The 22,111-nt window shown below is 47.0% G+C and overlaps 2 protein-coding genes across 15 annotated transcripts in view; one reads left to right on the top strand and one right to left on the bottom strand.

Annotated features, from left to right (window-relative positions):
- Window positions 1-681: 681 nt before the first annotated feature.
- On the bottom strand, window positions 682-21,919 carry GPR19 (G protein-coupled receptor 19). Of its 6 annotated transcripts, none has more exons than XM_069964614.1 (3): window positions 21,848-21,919; window positions 13,394-13,423; window positions 682-2,886 (listed from the first exon to the last, which is right to left on the bottom strand). In XM_069964614.1, exons 1-3 carry the CDS (start codon window positions 21,866-21,868, stop codon window positions 1,618-1,620), a joined length of 1,320 nt encoding a protein of 439 aa, XP_069820715.1. In that variant the 5' UTR covers window positions 21,869-21,919; the 3' UTR covers window positions 682-1,617. The 6 variants fall into 6 exon arrangements, with proteins under 6 accessions (XP_069820715.1, XP_069820707.1, XP_069820698.1 ...); XM_069964606.1 differs by lacking the exon at window positions 21,848-21,919 and adding an exon at window positions 15,295-15,348; XM_069964597.1 differs by lacking the exon at window positions 21,848-21,919 and adding an exon at window positions 14,891-15,328.
- The window catches only part of PEX26 (peroxisomal biogenesis factor 26), a 39,968-nt gene continuing 32,372 nt past the window's right edge, over window positions 14,516-22,111 (top strand). For 2 of the 9 annotated variants that reach the window (XR_011362366.1, XM_069964644.1), the window contains exons 1-2: window positions 15,497-15,726; window positions 21,595-21,803. The gene's annotated coding sequence lies outside the window, so the exon portion shown is untranslated. Of the gene's footprint in view, window positions 14,573-15,496; window positions 15,727-21,594; window positions 21,804-21,870; window positions 21,993-22,111 lie in introns of those variants that run through there. The other 7 variants (XM_069964673.1, XM_069964682.1, XM_069964650.1 and 4 more) reach the window with 7 other exon arrangements.

The following is a 22,111-nucleotide window of genomic DNA, read 5'->3' as shown; positions in this document are numbered from 1 at the left end:
TACTCTTCCAGTACTTATCAGCTGCTGTATGTCTGCAGGAAGGGGTGTATTCTCTCCAGTCTGACACAGTGCTCTCTGCTGCCACCTCTGTCCATGTCAGGAACTGACCAGAGCAGCACCAAATCCCCATAGAAAACCTCTCCTGCTCTGTACAGTTCCTGGCATGGACAGAGGTGGCAGCAGAGAGCACTGTGTCAGACTGGAGAGAATACACCACTTCCTGCAGGACATACAGCAGCTGATAAGTACTGGAAGACTGGAGATTTTTAAATTGAAGTAAATTACTAACATATGACTTTCAAATTTTACAAAGGAAAATATATCTTGCCAAAGTACCCCTTTAAGAAACCAAAACCCAGATTTTTCACAATATTTAGGTTAAGGTGGTTTCCCCATTATAGTATTACTAGAAAATACCAGCAGTGGGGATGAAGGAGCCGTAGTGCCAGAGGAGCCCTCTAAGGATCAGTAGTCAGAAGGAGCCCTGTGGGGTCTGTTCTTCCACCTACACTTTTTATTGGGAACTCTCAGCCCTCCAGTTGCGGCAAAACTATAATTCCCCTCACGCCTGAACATCCAAAGCTACAGCCACACGTGGAGGGTGGAAGTTTCCCCATCCCGGCCATAGACCAATGCCTTCTAAAACAAAGCTTAGACCAAACCAGGACAGGAATCGGAGGAACGGTTTGGATGGTTTTATTATGTTTTAGCCCTTTTGTAAAAAAGTGATGATGTGACAAGACAACGGTAACTGAGAATCTGGAACTCCATGATGGCGCCCCTCACTGTCAGGAAACCAGACTGACACCATGACAACTATGACGGCCGGCTGTATACTACACAAAGAACAGTGGGCTTCATGGCACCGGAAATAAAACATGATACAATAACAGCGCGACTACAGCAATGTAACGTGACTACGATGCAACATTGTAACGCAGAGTGGTGGGCCTGCGGGTCACAGACGGAGAGGTTTGGGGGGGCTTCCTCCGCTCTGTACTCACAGATATTTACACAACCAAAACCCAGATTTTTTTTTTACATTTCTGACAAAATAAATATTGCTTCAATGTTATTCTTCGTCTTTCTTTTTGTACAAAATATACCAGGAGTCTCTGGGGGGGGGGGGGGGGAATGAGCCACGGACCGGTCCTGATGGCATCTTTGGGAGGTGAGCCGCAGACAAGCCCTGGGTGACGTCTCTTGGGGGACGAGCCACGGACAGGTCCTGATGGTGTCTTAAGGGGGTGAGCCGCAGACAGGCCCCTGGTGACGTCTCTGGAGGGACGAGCCACAGACAGGCCCCTGAAGACCTCTTTGGGGGGGGTGAGCCGCGGACAGGCCCCGGGTGACGTCTCTGAAGGGCGAGCTGTGGACAGGCCCCAGGTGTTGATTCTAGAGGAAGAGCCACAGACAGGACCCCAGGTGATGTCTCCGGGAGAAGAGCCGCAGACAGGTCCCAGTTGACCTCTCCGGGAGAAGAGCCGCGGACATGACCACAGGTGATGTCTCTGGAGTGACGAGCCACAAACAGCTCCCTATTTTTGGACTATAACCCGGAATTGCGGGCAATGTATTGGGGTCCTGATTGGTAGAGGTTAAGTCTATAATGTCCGATCACACAAACGTATTGGGAGGGTTGGAATCGATGGGCCACGCCAGTTTTTTCTCCTTAGCTTCTCGGTCAAATGAATCGTAAACAGATTCCTTCACCGCGGTTTTGCCTGGGATGGGCATCTCACATATGCCAACGTAGTTCCTTTTTGCCATTCGGGAGCTGGTGGTGATGGTGTAAGCATTGCTCCGATAACACTTCATGGATGACATACAAAAGGTCTCCTTCATGCCGCGGCGAAAGTTGGCATTGTATACAGAGTACAGTGTTGGCTTGGCAGCCGAGGAGCCGAAGGAGAGCCAGGAAACCGCCAGATAAGCAAGACAACATTGGCGCTGGTCGCTCTCATCCGGATGCCACAACTGCACAACGTAGAAGGGTAACCATGACACCAGGAATATCGTATTTAACATCAAGAACATTTTGATGGTTTTGACTTTGGTTCTGGGCACGATGTTCATGGTGCGTCTGACGCTCAGTCTGTCGGTGCCAATGCGCCAAATGTATTTGACTACTTTCTGGTAAAAGAGGAGAATGAGGGCCGAGGGCACAAGGAAGCCCACCAGGAGATGAGCCACGCTGTACACCGCCCCATCCCAGGACGGAGGTGGGAAGAAGTTGCAATGTCCGTCCACCACATCGTAAAAGAAAAACGCCGGAGAAACGAAGGCAGCATCGAAGAGCCACGATGCCGCAATCATCCTCTTGGCTTTTTCCCTGGAGACCTTGAAGCTCAGAGGGTATAAAATGGTGTAAAAGCGATCGAGGCAGATGGATAAAAGCACATAGATCTGGACTCCGGGTGTCAGGTAGTGGAAGTAACGTGCCAGCTTACACATGGCGCTGCCCAGTGCCCATCGGCCAGAAGTGATCTGCAGGAGTGTGAACGGAGCGCTACCAAGGCTTAGTAGCAAGTCTGCACAAGCCAGGGACACCACAAAGTAATTAGTTGTGGACTGAGTCCGACGGCTCCGGTGAATGACCAGGCAAACCAAAGCGTTGCCGAACACAGAGAGGATCCATATGAAGCCAAAGATCAAACCGGCTGCGGCAATCTCCCCAGGAGCCAAAAGCTGGACAGGGGCGCTGCTGTTCCTCTGCCCCGTGCCACTGTCCTTGTATAGTCCTGGCACCCACACTTCTCCTGCCGACATCGGGCAGGTGGTCAGGCTGTTATTGGGCATCGGGTAAAGGACGGTGGGTAGGATGAGACGAGGCATCTGGGCTTCCATTCCATGGGCAAACACCATCTTCTCCGCAGATGTAGGGTCCTGAGGAGGTTCAGAAGTAGAAAGACTTTAGGAGATTAAACCAAGATGGAGATCAGAGGGACAAAGAGGGCGAAAGAGTAGAAAGATGGAGATCAGAGGGACAAAGAGGGCGAAAGGGTAGAAAGATGGAGATCAGAGGGACAAAGAGGGCAAAAGAGTAGAAAGATGGAGATCAGAGGGACAAAGAGGGCAAAAGGGAACAAAGATGGAGATCAGAGGGACAAAGAGGGCGAAAGGGTACGAAGATGGATGCAATGCGTCAATGAGGGCCTTAGAGGAAGGTGAGGGGGCACATGGGGGCAGTGACCAATATTCACTGGTGTAAAGTGTTAGACGAAGGTGATGATGATGAGGAAGAGAAGGAAATGACTGAAGAAGAAAATAATAAACAGAGGGGGAACATCAGAGCTACACTGCTGCCTCACTCTCACATTGAGAACTTCTCACTGCTAAGGGTGCATTATAATTGTAGTCAGGGACCCCCAGCCATCAGATACTTATCACCTACGCTGCATACAGAGACAGTGGAGGAGTATCACAGCTGTGGGCACAGAACTCAATCTACAGATATAATATATGAAGAGAGTCTGAGGCCACTTGGTTTCTCGTCTTCAATAATATAATCGTCTCCTATTCAGCTGATCGGCCACTTTTCACCCATCGCCCCATGTGGTGCGGGGGGAGTTCGGGCACCCAGGGAGGAGACGTCCTGGTCTCATCTGTGACGTCCTAGTTACCATGGCACAGCCTGAATGCTGCAGACAGCCATGGCCATTATGAGACCTTGGAGACCTACGGAGGAGGAGGAGGAGGGGGCAGCAAGGGGAGAGGTGTTCAGTGCATTACACCGACACATTAACCCCTGCAATGCCGCCAACACAACCTTATGACCTACTTGACATGGAAACAACATCTAGTCCACCAATGTATGAATCCTAGAGATGGAGGGTGGTTAACCTGACACACTGTAACAAACTCGCAGAATATGAAAGAGGTGTGCTGTCCTGCTGGAGACTGTATGATAGCTGCTATATAATGTCCCTGCTGGAGACTGTCCGATAGCTGCTATATAATGTCCCTGGCTGGAGACTGGCCGATAGCTGCTATATAATGTCCCTGGCTGGAGACTGTCCGATAGCTGCTATATAATGTCCCTGCTGGAGACTGTCCGATAGCTGCTATATAATGTCCCTGGCTGGAGACTGTCTGATAGCTGCTATATAATGTCCCTGGCTGGAGACTGTCCGATAGCTGCTATATAATGTCCCTGCTGGAGACTGTCCGATAGCTGCTATATAATGTCCCTGGCTGGAGACTGTCCGATAGCTGCTATATAATGTCCCTGGCTGGAGACTGTCCGATAGCTGCTATATAATGTCCCTGCTGGAGACTGTCCGATAGCTGCTATATAATGTCCCTGCTGGAGACTGTCTGATAGCTGCTATATAATGTCCCTGCTGGAGACTGTCCGATAGCTGCTATATAATGTCCCTGGCTGGAGACTGTCCGATAGCTGCTATATAATGTCCCTGGCTGGAGACTGTCCGATAGCTGCTATATAATGTTCCTGGCTGGAGACTGGCCGATAGCTGCTATATAATGTCCCTGCTGGAGACTGTCCGATAGCTGCTATATAATGTCCCTGGCTGGAGACTGTCCGATAGCTGCTATATAATGTCCCTGGCCTCATCCTCTCCATCCGCCATCCTCATTCTCTCACCCAGCCCTGTCATCAACACCGCCAGCCTCATCCTCTCCACCACCGCCAGCCTCATCCTCTCCACCACCGCCAGCCTCATCCTCTCCACCACCACCAGCCTCATCCTCTCCACCACCACCAGCCTCATCCTCTCACCCACCACCAGCCTCATCCTCTCACCCAGCCCTGTCATCAACACCGCCGGCCTCATCCTCTCCACCACCGCCGGCTTCATTACCAGCCTCATCCTCTCCACCACCGCCAGCCTCATCCTCTGCACCACCAGCAGCCTCATCCTCTGCACCACCACTAGCCTCATCACCAGACTCATCCTCTCATCCAGCCCTGTCATCACCACCACCGACCTCATCCTCTCCACCACCGCCAGCCTCATCCTAACCTCTCATCTAGCCCTGCCCTTTCCACCACCAGCCACCAACCGAGGCCTTCCTCACCAGGTGAATAATACTAGGCTAGTAGGCTGTGTCCATGTTTTTCTGGCAGCCCTAGGGCAGCATGCAGTTTCTGCAGCCACCGATTATTATATGCCGAGCGTTACAGTTGCCAAACTCAAACATTTTGACAGATCAGCTCAACACTAAATAATACATCACCCCTATTCACTGCACTCCATATACTATCACAGCCTACAGCCCCCTGTATCTCCTCTGAACCCCATACATTATCCATCACCCCTGCCCCTCATACATAGCTCCCTGTATTATCTCTCCTGCACCCAATACACAGCCCCATGCCCCCAAACATCACACATAATCCCCAGTATTATCACCCCCTGCCCCCCATACATAACACACAGCCCCCTGCCCCCCCTACATCACACACAGACCGCTTCCCCCCATACATCACACACAGCCCCCCATACATCACACACAGACCCCTGCCCCCCATACATCACACACAGCCCCCCATACATCACACACCGCCCCCCATACATCACACACAGCCCCCTGCCCCCCATACATCACACACAGCCCCCCATACATCACACACCGCCCCCCATACATCACACACAGCCCCCTGCCCCCCATACATCGCACACCGCCCCCCATACATCGCACACCGCCCCCCATACATCACACACAGCCCCCCCCTCCCCCCATACATCACACACAGCCCCCCCACCCCCCGTACATCACACACAGCCCCCCCATACATCACACACAGCCCCCCATACATCACACACAGCCCCCCCTCCCCCCATACATCACACACAGCCCCCCCACCCCCCGTACATCACACACAGCCCCCCCATACATCACACACAGCCCCCCATACATCACACATAGCCCCCCCCTCCCCCCGTACATCACACACAGCCCCCCATACATCACACACAGCCCCCCTCCCCCCATACATCACACACAGCCCCCCATACATCACACACAGCCCCCCCTCCCCCCATACATCACACACAGCCCCCTGCCCCCATACATCACACACAGCCCCCCTGCCCCCATACATCACACATAGCCCCCCTGCCCCCATACATCACACACAGCCCCCTCCCCCCGTACATCACACACAGCCCCCTGCCCCCATACATCACACACACCCCCCCCCCCTCCCCCCGTACATCACACACAGCCCCCCATATATCACACAGCCCCCCATACATCACACACAGCCCCCCCTCCCCCCGTACATCACACACAGCCCCCTGCCCCCATACATCACACACAGCCCCTCCTCCCCCCGTACATCACACACAGCCCCCCATATATCACACACAGCCCCCCATACATCACACACAGCCCCCCCCCTCCCCCCGTACATCACACACAGCCCCCCATATATCACACACAGCCCCCCATACATCACACACAGCCCCCTGCCCCCATACATCACACACAGCCCCTCCTCCCCCCGTACATCACACACAGCCCCCCATATATCACACAGCCCCTCCTCCCCCCCGTACATCACACACAGCCCCCTGCCCCCATACATCACACATAGCCCCCCTGCCCCCATACATCACACATAGCCCCCCCTCCCCCCGTACATCACACACAGCCCCCTGCCCCCATACATCACACACAGCCGCCCCTCCCCCCGTACATCACACACAGCCCCCCCTCCCCCCGTACATCACACACAGCCCCCCATACATCATACACAGCCCCTCCTCCCCCCGTACATCACACACAGCCCCCTGCCCCCATACATCACACACAGCCCCTCCTCCCCCCGTACATCACACACAGCCCCCTTGCCCCCATACATCACACACAGCCCCCCTCCTCCCCCCGTACATCACACACAGCCCCCCATATATCACACACAGCCCCCCATACATCACACACAGCCCCTCCTCCCCCCCGTACATCACACACAGCCCCCCATACATCACACACAGCCCCTCCTCCCCCCCGTACATCACACACAGCCCCCCATACATCACACACAGCCCCTCCTCCCCCCCGTACATCACACACAGCCCCCCATACATCACACACAGCCCCCCATACATCACACACAGCCCCTCTTCCCCCCGTACATCACACACAGCCCCCCTGCCCCCATATATCACACACAGCCCCCCATACATCACACACAGCCCCTCCTCCCCCCGTACATCACACACAGCCCCCCTGCCCCCATATATCACACACAGCCCCCCATATATCACACACAGCCCCCCATACATCACACACAGCCCCCTGCCCCCATACATCACACACAGCCCCTCCTCCCCCCATATATCACACACAGCCCCCCATATATCACACACAGCCCCCCATATATCACACACAGCCCCCCATACATCACACACAACCCCTCCTCCCCCCGTACATCACACACAGCCCCCCATACATCACACACAGCCCCCCCTCCCCCCGTACATCACACACAGCCCCCCCTCCCCCCGTACATCACACACAGCCCCCCCTCCCCCCGTACATCACACACAGCCCCCTGCATCCTCCTGGCTGAGGTGATGGGGGTCCAGCAGGCCCGTCCTGTGATGTGTAGGAGACCCCGTACACGCCGCAGGATGGGCTCTGCACACACTATGGGGGATGGACATATATATATATATATACCCCCTCCGGTACAGCTCCGTACATATACATATATACATACACATAGAGCACAGCTCCGTACCCGGCTCCTCCAGCTGTGGAGGCCGCGCTCCCTCCGTGCTGTCTCCGCTGTGGCCGGTCCCTCAGCATCCTCCAGCCGGGGGGAGAGTGGGGGTCCCCCGGGCTGCGCCCCGATCACGGCTGCCACATTCTCTCCTCTCCCCGGGAGAAGCGGCGATCAACGCAACAAAGCACCGGGGACGTCCCAGCTGCGACCCTCCCCCTGTCTGCTCACACCGAGGGGAGGAGGGGGCGATCCGCTACCGTACACACACTGCGTTATATCCACGGCCGAGGAATACGGTAACCGTGACGTCATGTGGAGGGGGGGGCGTCACCTGATGTAGGGAGCACTGCCCCCTCCTCTAATATGGGAGCTAATGACTGATCCCACTAACTGCCAGCAGAAGGGGGATTACAGCTCTGGGGTATAATACAGGAACAGTAATGTATGTACACAGTGACCCCACCAGCAGAATAGTGAGTGCAGCTCTGGAGTATAATACAGGATGTAACTCAGAATCAGTAATGTATGTACACAGTGACCCCACCAGCAGAATAGTGAGTGCAGCTCTGCAGTATAATACAGGATGTAACTCAGAATCAGTAATGTATGTACACAGTGACCCCACCAGCAGAATAGTGAGTGCAGCTCTGGAGTATAATACAGGATGTAACTCAGAATCAGTAATGTATGTACACAGTGACCCCACCAGCAGAATAGTGAGTGCAGCTCCGGAGTATAATACAGGATGTAACTCAGAATCAGTAATGTAATGTATGTACACAGTGACCCCACCAGCAGAATAGTGAGTGCAGCTCTGGGGTATAATACAGGATCAGTAATGTAATGTATGTACACAGTGACCCCACCAGCAGAATAGTGAGTGCAGCTCTGGGGTATATAAAAGGATGTAACTCAGGATCAGTAATGTAATGTATATACACAGTGACCTCACCAGCAGAATAGTGAGTGCAGCTCTGGAGTATAATACAGGATGTAACTCAGGATCAGTAATGTAATGTATGTACACAGTAACCCCACCAGCAGAATAGTGAGTGCAGCTCTGGAGTATAATACAGGATGTAACTCAGGATCAGTGATGTATGTACACAGTGACGGTACCTGAGCTCCCCAGTACACCTATATCCCCCTCACCCCCTCAGTGACGCAGCCAGACTTGATTGTGACGGAGAATATATATATATCACTCACTAGTAAAAATGCCTGTGATTGGCCGTCACAATACAGATGCAAAAATGGGTCAGTACTTTGCTAGTGTGCAGCCAGCCCAATAGCTGAATAAGTAGTACCTGTGTGGTGAGCCCCCCCCCCCCCCCCCGCGTTAGTATGGAGGTGGCATGGCCGGTCACTTGCTAGGTGGTGGAGTGTGACGCCAGCTCTATTGTGGTTGGCAGAGATGTAGCCGGACCCTAGGATGTTATGTCGTGACACCAGTGCCGGTTGGGCACACAGGTATGGGGGCACACCTGCTTTTATTTAAGAGGGCCGGTTACACCTTGTTCCCCTGTGGTCAGTGACCTGTCGGGCTGCTACAGGGTCCCTTGGGTTATAGTCATGGTGGTCCAGAGTGGAGTAACGACCCACCCAGACTATTGGTACTGCCACCCACAGAAAGAGGAGATGGTGTACACTGTGTGTGGTGCGGGATGAAGAGTCACAGAGTCTCTTTACCATAAATAAAATCCTGTTTACCCTGGAGGTACTTGTGTGCAGCAGATCATACAGTTGTGCCCTGACAGGGTACGTTACACTTGATAAAACACTTAATAGTTCAGGATCCAGATCTGTGATAGAAGTATAGCGAGGAGTACAGTCGTGCTGACTGGGTTGCGTGTTGAGAAATACAAAGAAGAATCAGAGAAGCAGAGAGGAGGATGTTGTGAAAGTCCCAACCCAAGTAGTACTGTGCTCTGCTGGGATGTTGGACAATGAGGTAGAAATATAGGAATACTTGAGAGAACACTTGTGCCCGTGCATCGACTCTTGTTGGAATGAACCACCTATTGCCCTACCAATGTCCAGGAACCCGTCCTACAGGGTGACACAAGCCCCAGACCCTGTTACCTGGGATGAGCGGAATGCTGAGGGTTTGCTGCTGACAACCGCGTTGCGAGATAGAGTTCATAGGCTTTTAGCAACTTTGCTCTATCCGGATCAATTCCTAGCTTACTGCTTTTGTGGATACTGTCCTGCACTGTGACTCTCCTAATCCACGGCGTGGGTTGAGATGATCTCTGACTTTTTCCACTGCATAGTGCTGAGTAAGGTTACTTGAAGAAAAACTGTTAGGTGCATTCTAGCTCTACAGAGTCTAGTGATCAAAGACCTAATACGCAGGCTGGGGACCTGGCAGAAAGCCAGGGCCCAAAGAAACCACTGTAGGGGGCGTTCTAGTTTGCGTCCTTCCCATACAAAGTCCAATACAAAAGAGCTCTACACTTCCTCTACCCACGTGATTTCCTATCTACAGCTCCCTGTAAGGTGTGCTGTGAATAGGTGAAGAGTGCATAGAGAAGAAGTAACGAAAGAGATGATAGAACAGAAGAAGAAGATACTCTCATTGGTTCACAGATTCATGTTACATATAAGCAAACTATAACCCATCCCAGCTGTGCAACCACTAAGTACATATACGTACAATATGGACACCTTGTGGCGAAACTTTATCACTACTACATCACCACTTACTTACAATAAGTACAGACTTTTGTGAGGGGTGTAACCAATAGCAACACCCGTGGTGGGACACCACACCTGGGCCATAGTCTGTGCTCCTGTCCGGGATCCCATTATTTATGAAGGATAAGATATATTGTAGCCTGGCTTCCATATAAAGATGATGTCAGCCCCTTATATTAGCACACACAACCAATGAATACTGATCATCACACAGTGCATGGTTTGTATGAATGATGGCGGTCACTCATCAGCATCTGTCAAATGTATCCACACACCCACACCTCACATACACACACATACCTTACATACACACCTCAAATACACACTTCTCACATACATACACACACACACCTCACATACACACACATATCTTACATACACACCTCACATACACACACATACCTTACATACACACTACACATACACACACACACCTCACATACCTACACACACATACCTTACATACACTTCTCACATACACCCACACACACCTCACATACACACACCTCACATACACACACATACCTTACATACACACACCTCACATACACACACACCTCACATACATACACACACATACCTTACATACACACCTCACATACACACACCTCACATGCACACACACACAAACACCTCTCAAACGCACACACACACACCTCACATACACACATCTCACTCACTATTCAGCATCTGTCAGATGTATGCACACGCACACACACACATCTCACATACATACATACACACACACCTCACATACACACACATACCTTACATACACACCTCACATACACACACAACTTATATACATACCTTACATACACACCTCACATACACACTCCTCACATGCACACACACCTCACATGCACACACACCTCACATACACACTCCTCACATACACACTCCTCACATGCACACACACCTCACATACACACTCCTCACATACATACACAGACACCTCACATACACACACACACATACCTTACATACACACACACACACACCTTACATACACACACACCTCACATACATACACTCCTCACATACACCCACACACACCTCACATACACACCTCACATACACACACATACCTTACATACACATCTCACATACACACTCCTCACATACATACACACACACCTCACATACACACACATACACACACACCTTACATACACACCTCACATACACACACCTTACATACACACACACACCTCACATACATACACACACATACCTTACATACACACCTCACATACACACACACACACACCTCACATACACACACACACACACCTCACACACACACACACACCTCACATACACACACATACCTTACATACACACCTCAAATACACACACCTCACATGCATACACACACACCTCACATACATACACACACACCTCACATACACACACACACACCTTACATACACACACACCTCACATACATAAACACACATACCTTACATACACTCCTCACATACACCCACACACACCTCACATACACACACATACCTTACATACACACCTCACATACACACACACCTCACATACATACACAGACACACCTCACATACACACTCCTCACATGCACACACACCTCACATACAAACACCTCTCAAACGCACACACACCTCACATACATACATCTCACTCACTATTCAGCATCTGTCAGATGTATGCACACGCACACACACACACACATCTCACATACACACACATCTCACTCACTATTTAGCATCTGTCAGATGTATGCACACACACACACACACACATCTCACATACACACACACACCTTACATACACACACACCTCACATACATACACCTCACATACATACACCTCACATACACACTCCTCACATACACACTCCTCACATGCACACACACCTCACATACACACTCCTCACATACATACACAGACACCTCACATACACACACACACACACATACCTTACATACACACACACCTTACATACACACACACCTCACATACATACACTCCTCACATACACCCACACACACCTCACATACACACCTCACATACACACACATACCTTACATACACATCTCACATACACACTCCTCACATACATACACACACACCTCACATACACACATACACACACACACCTTACATACACACCTAACATACACACACCTTACATACACACACACACCTCACATACATACACACACATACCTTACATACACTCCTCACATACACCCACACACACCTCACATACACACACACACCTCACATACACACACACACACCTCACACACACACCTCACATACACACACATACCTTACATACACACCTCAAATACACACACCTCACATACATACACACACACCTCACATACACACACACCTCACATACACACACACACACACCTTACATACACACACACCTCACATACATACACACACATACCTTACATACACTCCTCACATACACCCACACACACCTCACATACCTTACATACACACCTCACATACACACACACCTCACATACATACACAGACACACCTCACATACACACTCCTCACATGCACACACACCTCACATACAAACACCTCTCAAACGCACACACACCTCACATACATACATCTCACTCACTATTCAGCATCTGTCAGATGTATGCACACGCACACACACACACATTTCACATACACACACATCTCACTCACTATTTAGCATCTGTCAGATGTATGCACACACACACACACACACACACACATCTCACATACACACATCTCACTCACTATTTAGCATCTGTCAGATGTATGCGCACACACACACACAGCTCACATACACACACACACCCCTCACATATACACCTCACACACACATCACCAGTGTCATATTAGCCTAAGCATTTATTGTACTTTAGCCAAAGAGGATGACATACAGAGTGCAGCACTGCCCCCACATGGCCACCAGTAAGTATAACATGTACAGTCATTTTCAGGGGCACTGGGTAGAAAGTTACTAACCTGCTTGGAGGTCAGGATGTGAGTGGACGGCTGTAAAGTAAGAGACAGAGATGTTCATTCCCCATTATAGCATACACCATATACACCAGACATCTGATAAAAGTGGAGATCTCTGCTAAGGCTGGGCTCACACCTGTGTATGTCTGACCCCGCTGACTTTAATGGTACCCTCATTGTATCAGGTCTGGATCTCCTTTTAGGAACCCTGAATGCCTCCATGCCTGAAATGGCAGATCTGCTTATACAGCCTGTAGTCAATTGGGAGACTAAAAAAAAGTGTCAAAAATAAAATACTATCTAAAAAAAAAAAAAAAAAGCAGAATTGGGTGATATAAAGTTTTTTTTTTTTTTTTTATAAATAAATAAATAAATAATAAATATATATATATATATATATATATATATATATATATATATATTTAGATAGATAGTATTTTATTTTTTACACTTTTTTTTAGTCTCCCAATTGACTACAGGCTGTACAGGCTTTTTTTTTTTTAATAAAAGTCTAAACTTTAAAGCAACAATAAAAAAAACATAACATCTAAGTTATCAGTGTTGATCCCTTACAGTGAATGGCGTTAATGGGGCAAAAAATACAGGAATTACTGATTATTGGTCCCATTATCTCCAAATTGGTCCCAATAAAAACCACAGATAAACCCTCATACAGATCTGGAGATTAGAAAATAAAAATATTATAGGGGGTCAGAATATTCAAATCAGTGTGCGGAAGACGTCAGAGCATTATAGGTATTTTTTGAGTGAGTGGTTCCCTTTAATTAAAGGGGAACTATTAGCAGTTTAGAGGAATCTAACCTGCTGATAGCTCTCTAGCAGGCACGGGGTGCTGAGGATGAAGTTTTATCTCTTTCCTTCATCCTCAACCCCGTTCTTGTGCTCTTAGTTGTGCCCATTAGGAGCACTGAGGGCATGGCTATCACCCCTCGAGCACTGATCTGCCCCGCCTCCTCTATTGATAATCATTAGAGGGGGCGGGCCACTCAGGGGCCATAGCTCCGCCTACCATGTGTGGGGGGATTTGCCCACCCTCTCTAATAATTATCAATGAAAGGTGCCAGCCGGATCAGTGCTGGGAGGGTCGGTAACCACATCCCCAGCGCTCCTAATGGCTTACTGGGCACAACTAACAAGACCGGAACAGCACTGAGGATGGAGGTAAGAGACACACCTTCATCCTCAGCACCCCGCACCCAGTAGGGAGCTGTCAGCAGGTTAGAGTCATCTAAAGTCCCCCTTTAAAAATACAGAATAAAATAAGAGTGTGAACACAGCCGTAGGGCCTTGTCACACAGAGCGATTATCTACACGGACGATATTTGTGCAGCCCCGCACATCGGTGCTCGCTTACAGTGCAGGGTCTAATATGGCACCCCTAGCTTTCTATTATACGATGTGACCCTGTCAGAAAGGGTCTGACCACGACCGATCAGGAGAACATCCAGGGCGCACTCCTCTCCCCGCTCATAGACTTACATTAGAAGTCTGATCACTTGACAAAGAGCCGGGAGAGAACACGCTGAGCGCACACGTCTCCTGCATTGATTATTTAATGACTGTTTTATTGGGTTTCACAGCATATTATATGGTGACCTATAGGGGGTCTCTAATGCAATACCACTGGTCACAGAGAAATAAAGGGTTAAGGCTCTTAGAAGGTCAGGGGTTAAAAAGACACTAATAATGGCTGACTGCAGAGATGAATAATGACCATGGTGACAGCCCAGTCCACTATCACCGCGTCATCCACCGAAAACAAAAATGTGGTGAAATTTGGTGATAGTCACCAACAACCCACCCCTATTTGTTATATAAGAAACAGTATTGGTGTGGAGGAACTACAAACACCAGCGAGTCCTTTACCAAGATGTATGTATTACCGAGCACAAACTAATCCTGTCAGTAACATCGGCCCTCATCTCCCTCACAGCTCCCATCGCTACACTACTATCCCCGCCACGGCTTTCCCGCCCAAAATCGCCACCCAGCTGTTTCTCGCAATGACTCCCGGGAGTTGTAGTCCAGCAATCACCTCTGATCATTCGCTCACACGAGAAGGAAACTTTATATCCCACAAGCCTGTGCGCCGCTGAGGGATTCTGGGAGATGCGGTCCGGATCTTGTGCTGACTAACGACTGAAAGAGACCGTCAGACTACGAATCCCAGAAACCATTGCGAGATAGCTGTTGGTCGCTGATGGATTTTAAGCGGGAAAGATGATGCCGGCTGTTGCTGAGGAGGGTGCCTGACATGGTGACCGCGGATGACGGATGAGTGATTGCTGGTGCTTGTGGTCCACCTCTTTCATGAAGTACTATCCTTACAATATGTTTCTTTATTGATCAGTAAGATGAGCACAGAGCCGCATAGTGAGGAGATTTCATGTCCCAGCCGCCATCTTCATTATAAAGGAGTCACTGTATACAACTGCTCTCCAGCGTGTGATGCTGGGAGTTGTGGAAATGAGCTGCCTCAGACCTCCTCACACAGCTGAGGCTTTGTGCCATTGCATTCAGTCATATTGAATAGGAGACAAACACCCTGACCAATGTTGGTATTTTGGTCCAAGAAACAGGTTTATTCTAGGAATAGCGCCGCTCTTGTGCTCAGGTCATGTGCAGTATTACATCTAATTTAGCGCCATTTACTTCAATGGAAGTGAGCTGCAGTACTTCACACAACCCGAGGACAAGAGTGGCGCTATTCCTGTGAATATACTGCATATCTTATCCCTCGGTATACCTCCCCATGACTACTGTGAAACACTGATAGCAGCTTATGTATGGAGGTATCATGGATACAGAATATGGTGCCTATGGGCTGCTGCTGAGCCGCACTATACCTCTAGGAGGAAGCATATGGAGAGTCTATGGCTCTATACCAGCCCTGGATGTTTTATAATCCAGGATGTCTGGTAATCTGCCACCTATCAGATCCTCATAGGTAATATAATACTCAGCACTGATTCCTCCCGGGAGAACCCTGCACTGTGCTGACACCGAGGTCTCCTGGGCTCTGATGTTTGTGCATTAGCCATATATTATACAGGGATATAACCACAAAATACGGAGGGATATAACCATATAATATACAGCGTATAACCATATAATACAGAGGGATATAACCATATAATACAGAGGGATATACCATATAATATACAGGGTATAACCATATAATGCAGAGGGATATACCATATAATATACAGGGTATAACCATATAATACAGAGGGATATACCATATAATATACAGGGTATAACCATATAATACAGAGGGATATACCATATAATATACAGGGTATAACCATATAATACAGAGGGATATAACCATATTATACAAAGGGATATAACCATATAATATACAGGATATAACCACATAATACAGAGGGATATAACCATATTATACAAAGGGATATAACCATATAATATACAGGGTATAACCATATAATACAGAGGGTATAACCACATAATACGGAGGGATATAACCATATAATATACAGGGTATAACCATATAATACAGAGGGATATAACCATATTATACAAAGGGATATAACCATATAATATACAGGGTATAACCATATAATACAGAGGGTATAACCACATAATACGGAGGGATATAACATATAATATACAGCGTATAACCATATAATACAGAGGGATATAACCATATAATACAGAGGGATATACCATATAATATACAGGGTATAACCATATAATGCAGAGGGATATACCATATAATATACAGGGTATAACCATATAATATACAGTGTATAACCATATAATACAGAGGGATATACCATATAATATACAGGGTATAACCATATAATGCAGAGGGATATACCATATAATATACAGGGTATAACCATATAATACAGAGGGATATAACCATATTATACAAAGGGATATAACCATATAATATACAGGATATAACCATATAATACAGAGGGTATAACCACATAATACAGAGGGATATAACCATAACATATACAGGGATATAATATACAGTGTATAACCATATAATATAGAGGATATAACCATATAATACAGAGGGATATAAACATATAATATACAGGGTATAACCATATAATACAGAGGGATATACCATATAATATACAGGGTATAACCATATAATATACAGGGTATAACCATATAATACAGAGGGATATAACCATACTATACAAAGGGATATAACCATATAATATACAGGGTATAACCATATAATACAGAGGGATATACCATATAATATACAGGGTATAACCATATAATACAGAGGGATATACCATATAATATACAGGGTATAACCATATAATACAGAGGGATATAACCATATAATATACAGGGTATAACCATATAATACAGAGGGATATACCATATAATATACAGGGTATAACCATATAATACAGAGGGATATACCATATAATATACAGGGTATAACCATATAATACAGAGGGATATAACCATATAATATACAGGGTATAACCATATAATACAGAGGGATATAACCATACTATACAAAGGGATATAACCATATAATATACAGGGTATAACCATATAATACAGAGGGATATAACCATATTATACAAAGGGATATAACCATATAATATACAGGATATAACCATATAATACAGAGGGTATAACCATACTATACAAAGGGATATAACCATATAATATACAGGGTATAACCATATAATACAGAGGGATATAACCATATTATACAAAGGGATATAACCATATAATATACAGGGTATAACCATATAATACAGAGGGTATAACCACATAATACAGAGGGATATAACCATAACATATACAGGGATATAATATACAGTGTATAACCATATAATATAGAGGATATAACCATATAATACAGAGGGATATAAACATATAATATACAGGGTATAACCATATAATACAGAGGGATATACCATATAATATACAGGGTATAACCATATAATACAGAGGGATATTCCATATAATATACAGGGTATAACCATATAATACAGAGGGATATTCCATATAATATACAGGGTATAACCATATAATACAGAGGGTAGCACTATACAAAACAATCTAATGCTGAGGACTAATGCTGCGTTTACACGGAACAATTATCGTGCCAATTCGCACGATAACGATCGAATTTGAACGATAATCGTACGTGCAAACGCAGCAATCCATCAAACGACGAGCGAGAAATCGTTCATTTTGATCTTACAACAACTTCTCAGATCGTCGTTGATCGTTCACAAAAAATTCGCAGATCGTTCCGTGTGAACAGTCGTTCGCCGATTTAACCAATGTGTGAGATAGGCTTAAGTGATCGCAAAACGACTTTTCCGTACGATATAGCGTACCGTCTAACGCTGATCGTTATGAAAAAAAAATTGTTACTCCAATATTGTTAATCGTACGATCGGGCGAATTATTGTTTCGTGTAAACGTAGCATAATTCACACCAATTGAAATGAATAGAAAATACACAAGGCTTATATAGAGGAGCCGTATGTATGTGTACCTAACAGTGTACCTAATCCTTTCCCTGGGCAGAGGTGTAGTGTGTGTGTGTGGTACTCGATCGGTGACGTGTTGTTACTGGTGACGCCACTTCTATGATGCTTGGTCGGTTGTGCTGTACAGCTCAGCCAAGGGTGGTAATGTCGTGACGCCAGTGCTAGTCCAGCACACAGGTGGGATGTTGGGACCTGCTTTGTGTTGTGGCTGACTGTACTGTTTCCCAAATGGTCGGTAACCTGCCGGTTGTGATGGGTCCCTTAGGCTCCTGTCATGGTAGTCCTGGGTGGCAATTGACCCACCCCGACAATCGGTACCACCACCCACAGACAGGGCAAAAATAACCCAAGGTGTGCGGCTAGTGTGTATAGGTGCTGGTGCAGAGGAAAGGATGACTGAGTCCCAGTGAATAAATAGAACAGCTTTACTGTGGAGTCTCTGAGGAATACAGAACACATTAGCAGTAAATAGATAATCATTGTACAGGTAATAGTGCTCAACTTGATCTGTGCTGCGGAGATACTTGAAAGTGCTGAATATAGTAGAGGCAGTTGTAGCAGTGCTTGGAGAGTTTAGAGCAGTGCTTCTCAAACTGAGGTGGGCCTCACCAGTGAGGCGCCCTCTAGTTGTTGGTGGGGCCCAGCTGAGGAGCCAGTTTTAACAAAGTGACTGTGATCTGCACAGTCCTTTTGTTGTTGGCAAAAATCTCAATTTTAGCAACATTATTAATTTATTTCATACTTTATTAGTATATAGAACTTGGGAGATGGGTGAAAGGTAGCCCTAGCATTATTTTCTGCTTTTAAATGGACTTTAACCACAGATAGTGAGGCCCAGGCGCCCTCTTGGTCAGTCTGATGAGGCCCAAGCATTGCCTTGATCTGTTTGGTGAGGCTCCAGTCGAAAAAGTTTGAGAAGCACTGGTTTAGAGTAGAGCGGAGCAGCGAAGAGGAGAGGAGTTTGTCAAGAGAGTCCCAACCCAAAGTAGTACTGTGCTCTGCCAGAACTTAAGAGAAATACTTGAGAGTGAGAAGTTTACTTGTACCTGTGTTTAGACTAATGTCTGACCACCTTCTGCCCTACAGTGTCAGGTTTCCCGTCCTAATAGGGTGATACAAGCCCCAGCTGTGGTTACCTGGGTGAAGCTAAGTGTCCGAGGATGTCCCGGTGTCACCTGCACTGCTAGATAGAATACATAGACCTTCTGGTATCTTTGTTCTATCCAGAATAGTTCCTTTGTATATCAGGATACTGCCCTGCACTTTGTAGAGTGGTTCTCGGCATGGGTTGGGTTTATCCCCGACTTTTTCCCTCTTTAGTGTCTAGCACTGCATAGTAGAAATAGATGATAGACTGGAGAAACTAAGTGTCTCTGGCTGCTTCATACACATGTGTCTCAAAGAACTCACACACTACACTGTCCCGAACTGGGGTCCTGGCAGAGCCGGCCATGGCTTGGCTACAGCATTGATGTCCGCTTTGTGTGCCCTCTTCCTAGTAAAATCTGAGTAGAACTGATGCTACACTTCCTCCCACCAAATGACTACTTCCTACAGGGATATGTAAAAGACCCTGTGAGTGGTGGAAAGGAACATGTGCACACAAGAGAAGAGAAAAGATAGGTCAGAAAAAAGAATATCTCTATTGGACAATAAAAGTACATAATAAATAAGAAACAGTAACCCTTTAGAAAAGAGCTCACATAGAAAATACTGACATCTAGTGGCAAAATAATAAACCACCTTCATCACAACTTAGCTTTGCGTAAGGGGCTGTTTGCGACAGGTGTGAAACACGAAACACCTGTGGTGGGACACCACATGTGTACCTAACAATGTATCTAATCTTAACCCTGGGAGGAGCTGTAGTGTATGTGTACCTAATCCTTACCCTGGGGAGAGGTGTTGTGTACCTAACAATGTATCTAATCCTGAACCTGACTCTTCCCCAGTAACATTAGGCTTCCTATATCTCTATAGTGAGGGCACACCCAACATTACAGTCACAGCCGCCTCTCCCCTATTATTCATGGAGAGGAGATTATACCGGTGTAACTAGAAATCCCTCTCTACATTGTCGCACTGTGTATACTATATCCTGCTGTTAGTATGTAGCACTGTATATACAATATCCTGCTGTTAGTGTGTAGCACTGTATATACTATATCCTGTAGTTAGAGTGTAGGACTGTATATACTATATCCTGCTGTTAGTATGTAGCACTGTATATACAATATCCTGCTGTTAGTGTGTAGCACTGTATATACTATATTCTGTAGTTAGAGTGTAGGACTGTATATACTATATCCTGCTGTTAGTATGTCGCACTGTATATACTATATCCTGCTGTTAGTGTGTAGAACTGTATATACTATATCCTGCTGTTAGTGTGTAGCACTGTATATAATATATCCTGCTGTTAGTGTGTCGCACTGTATATACTATATCCTGCTGTTAGTGTGTAGCACTGTATATAATATATCCTGCTGTTAGTGTGTCCCACTGTATATACTATATCCTGCTGTTAGTGTGTTGCATTATATACTCTATATCCTGCTGTTAGTATGTAGCACTGTATATACTATATCCTGCTGTTAGTGTGTCGCACTGTATATACTATATCCTGCTGTTAGTGTGTAGCACTGTATATACTATATCCAGTTGTTGGCTCTGCAGGGGTTAAGTCCTCAGTACTGAATGGTTTCATCATTGGTCGTGTGGCCCCCAGGGTACGGCAGGTGCCTGGAGGATTCAGCGTGAACAACACTCCGGCATTGTGAGGAAGGCTTCAGGTTGTGGACGCCCGCTCTGCTGGAGTCAGTAAAGGGGTCATCCGGATATACGGCCACCTCCCATCACACTGATGCAACAAGTCACCAAATAATGTAAGTAGCTTCAGCGGGAGTCTCAGCGGAGGAGGTATATATACCTGAAATATGGCTGCCAGCATCCCGTAACATCACCTGCTCCTTATCGAGTGTATTTATAGCCATGGTCTCTCCTCTATTGTTGTCTGGTATCAGCCACGTCAGGCTGGGGAGAGGTGACTGTACTGGGAGAGGTGACTGTACTGGGTGAATATTCGTTCCTCAAAGCCTGAAAATCTTGTCGGTTCCTCGTTTAGCTGTGCTGCTTATTGCCAGGCAATTACAATGTATACATTATTATATCCATTTATTTTATTTTTTATTTA

The sequence above is a fragment of the Dendropsophus ebraccatus genome, chromosome 1 (assembly GCF_027789765.1).
Source record: "Dendropsophus ebraccatus isolate aDenEbr1 chromosome 1, aDenEbr1.pat, whole genome shotgun sequence".
Taxonomy (NCBI): domain Eukaryota; kingdom Metazoa; phylum Chordata; class Amphibia; order Anura; family Hylidae; genus Dendropsophus; species Dendropsophus ebraccatus.
This window is presented reverse-complemented; position numbering and strand designations above follow the sequence as displayed.

Bases quoted from the DNA above. Each gene is read 5' to 3' on its own strand.
- GPR19 (XM_069964597.1), bottom strand. From the start codon at position 14,956: ATGCAGGAGACGTGTGCGCTCAGCGTGTTCTCTCCCGGCTCTTTGTCA. The intron at 13,424-14,890 runs GTAAGTCTATGA...CTTACTTTACAG, and splicing joins CAAGTGATCAGACTTCTAAT to CCGTCCACTCACATCCTGAC. The intron at 2,887-13,393 runs GTTAGTAACTTT...GAACCTCCTCAG, and splicing joins ACATCCTGACCTCCAAGCAG to GACCCTACATCTGCGGAGAA.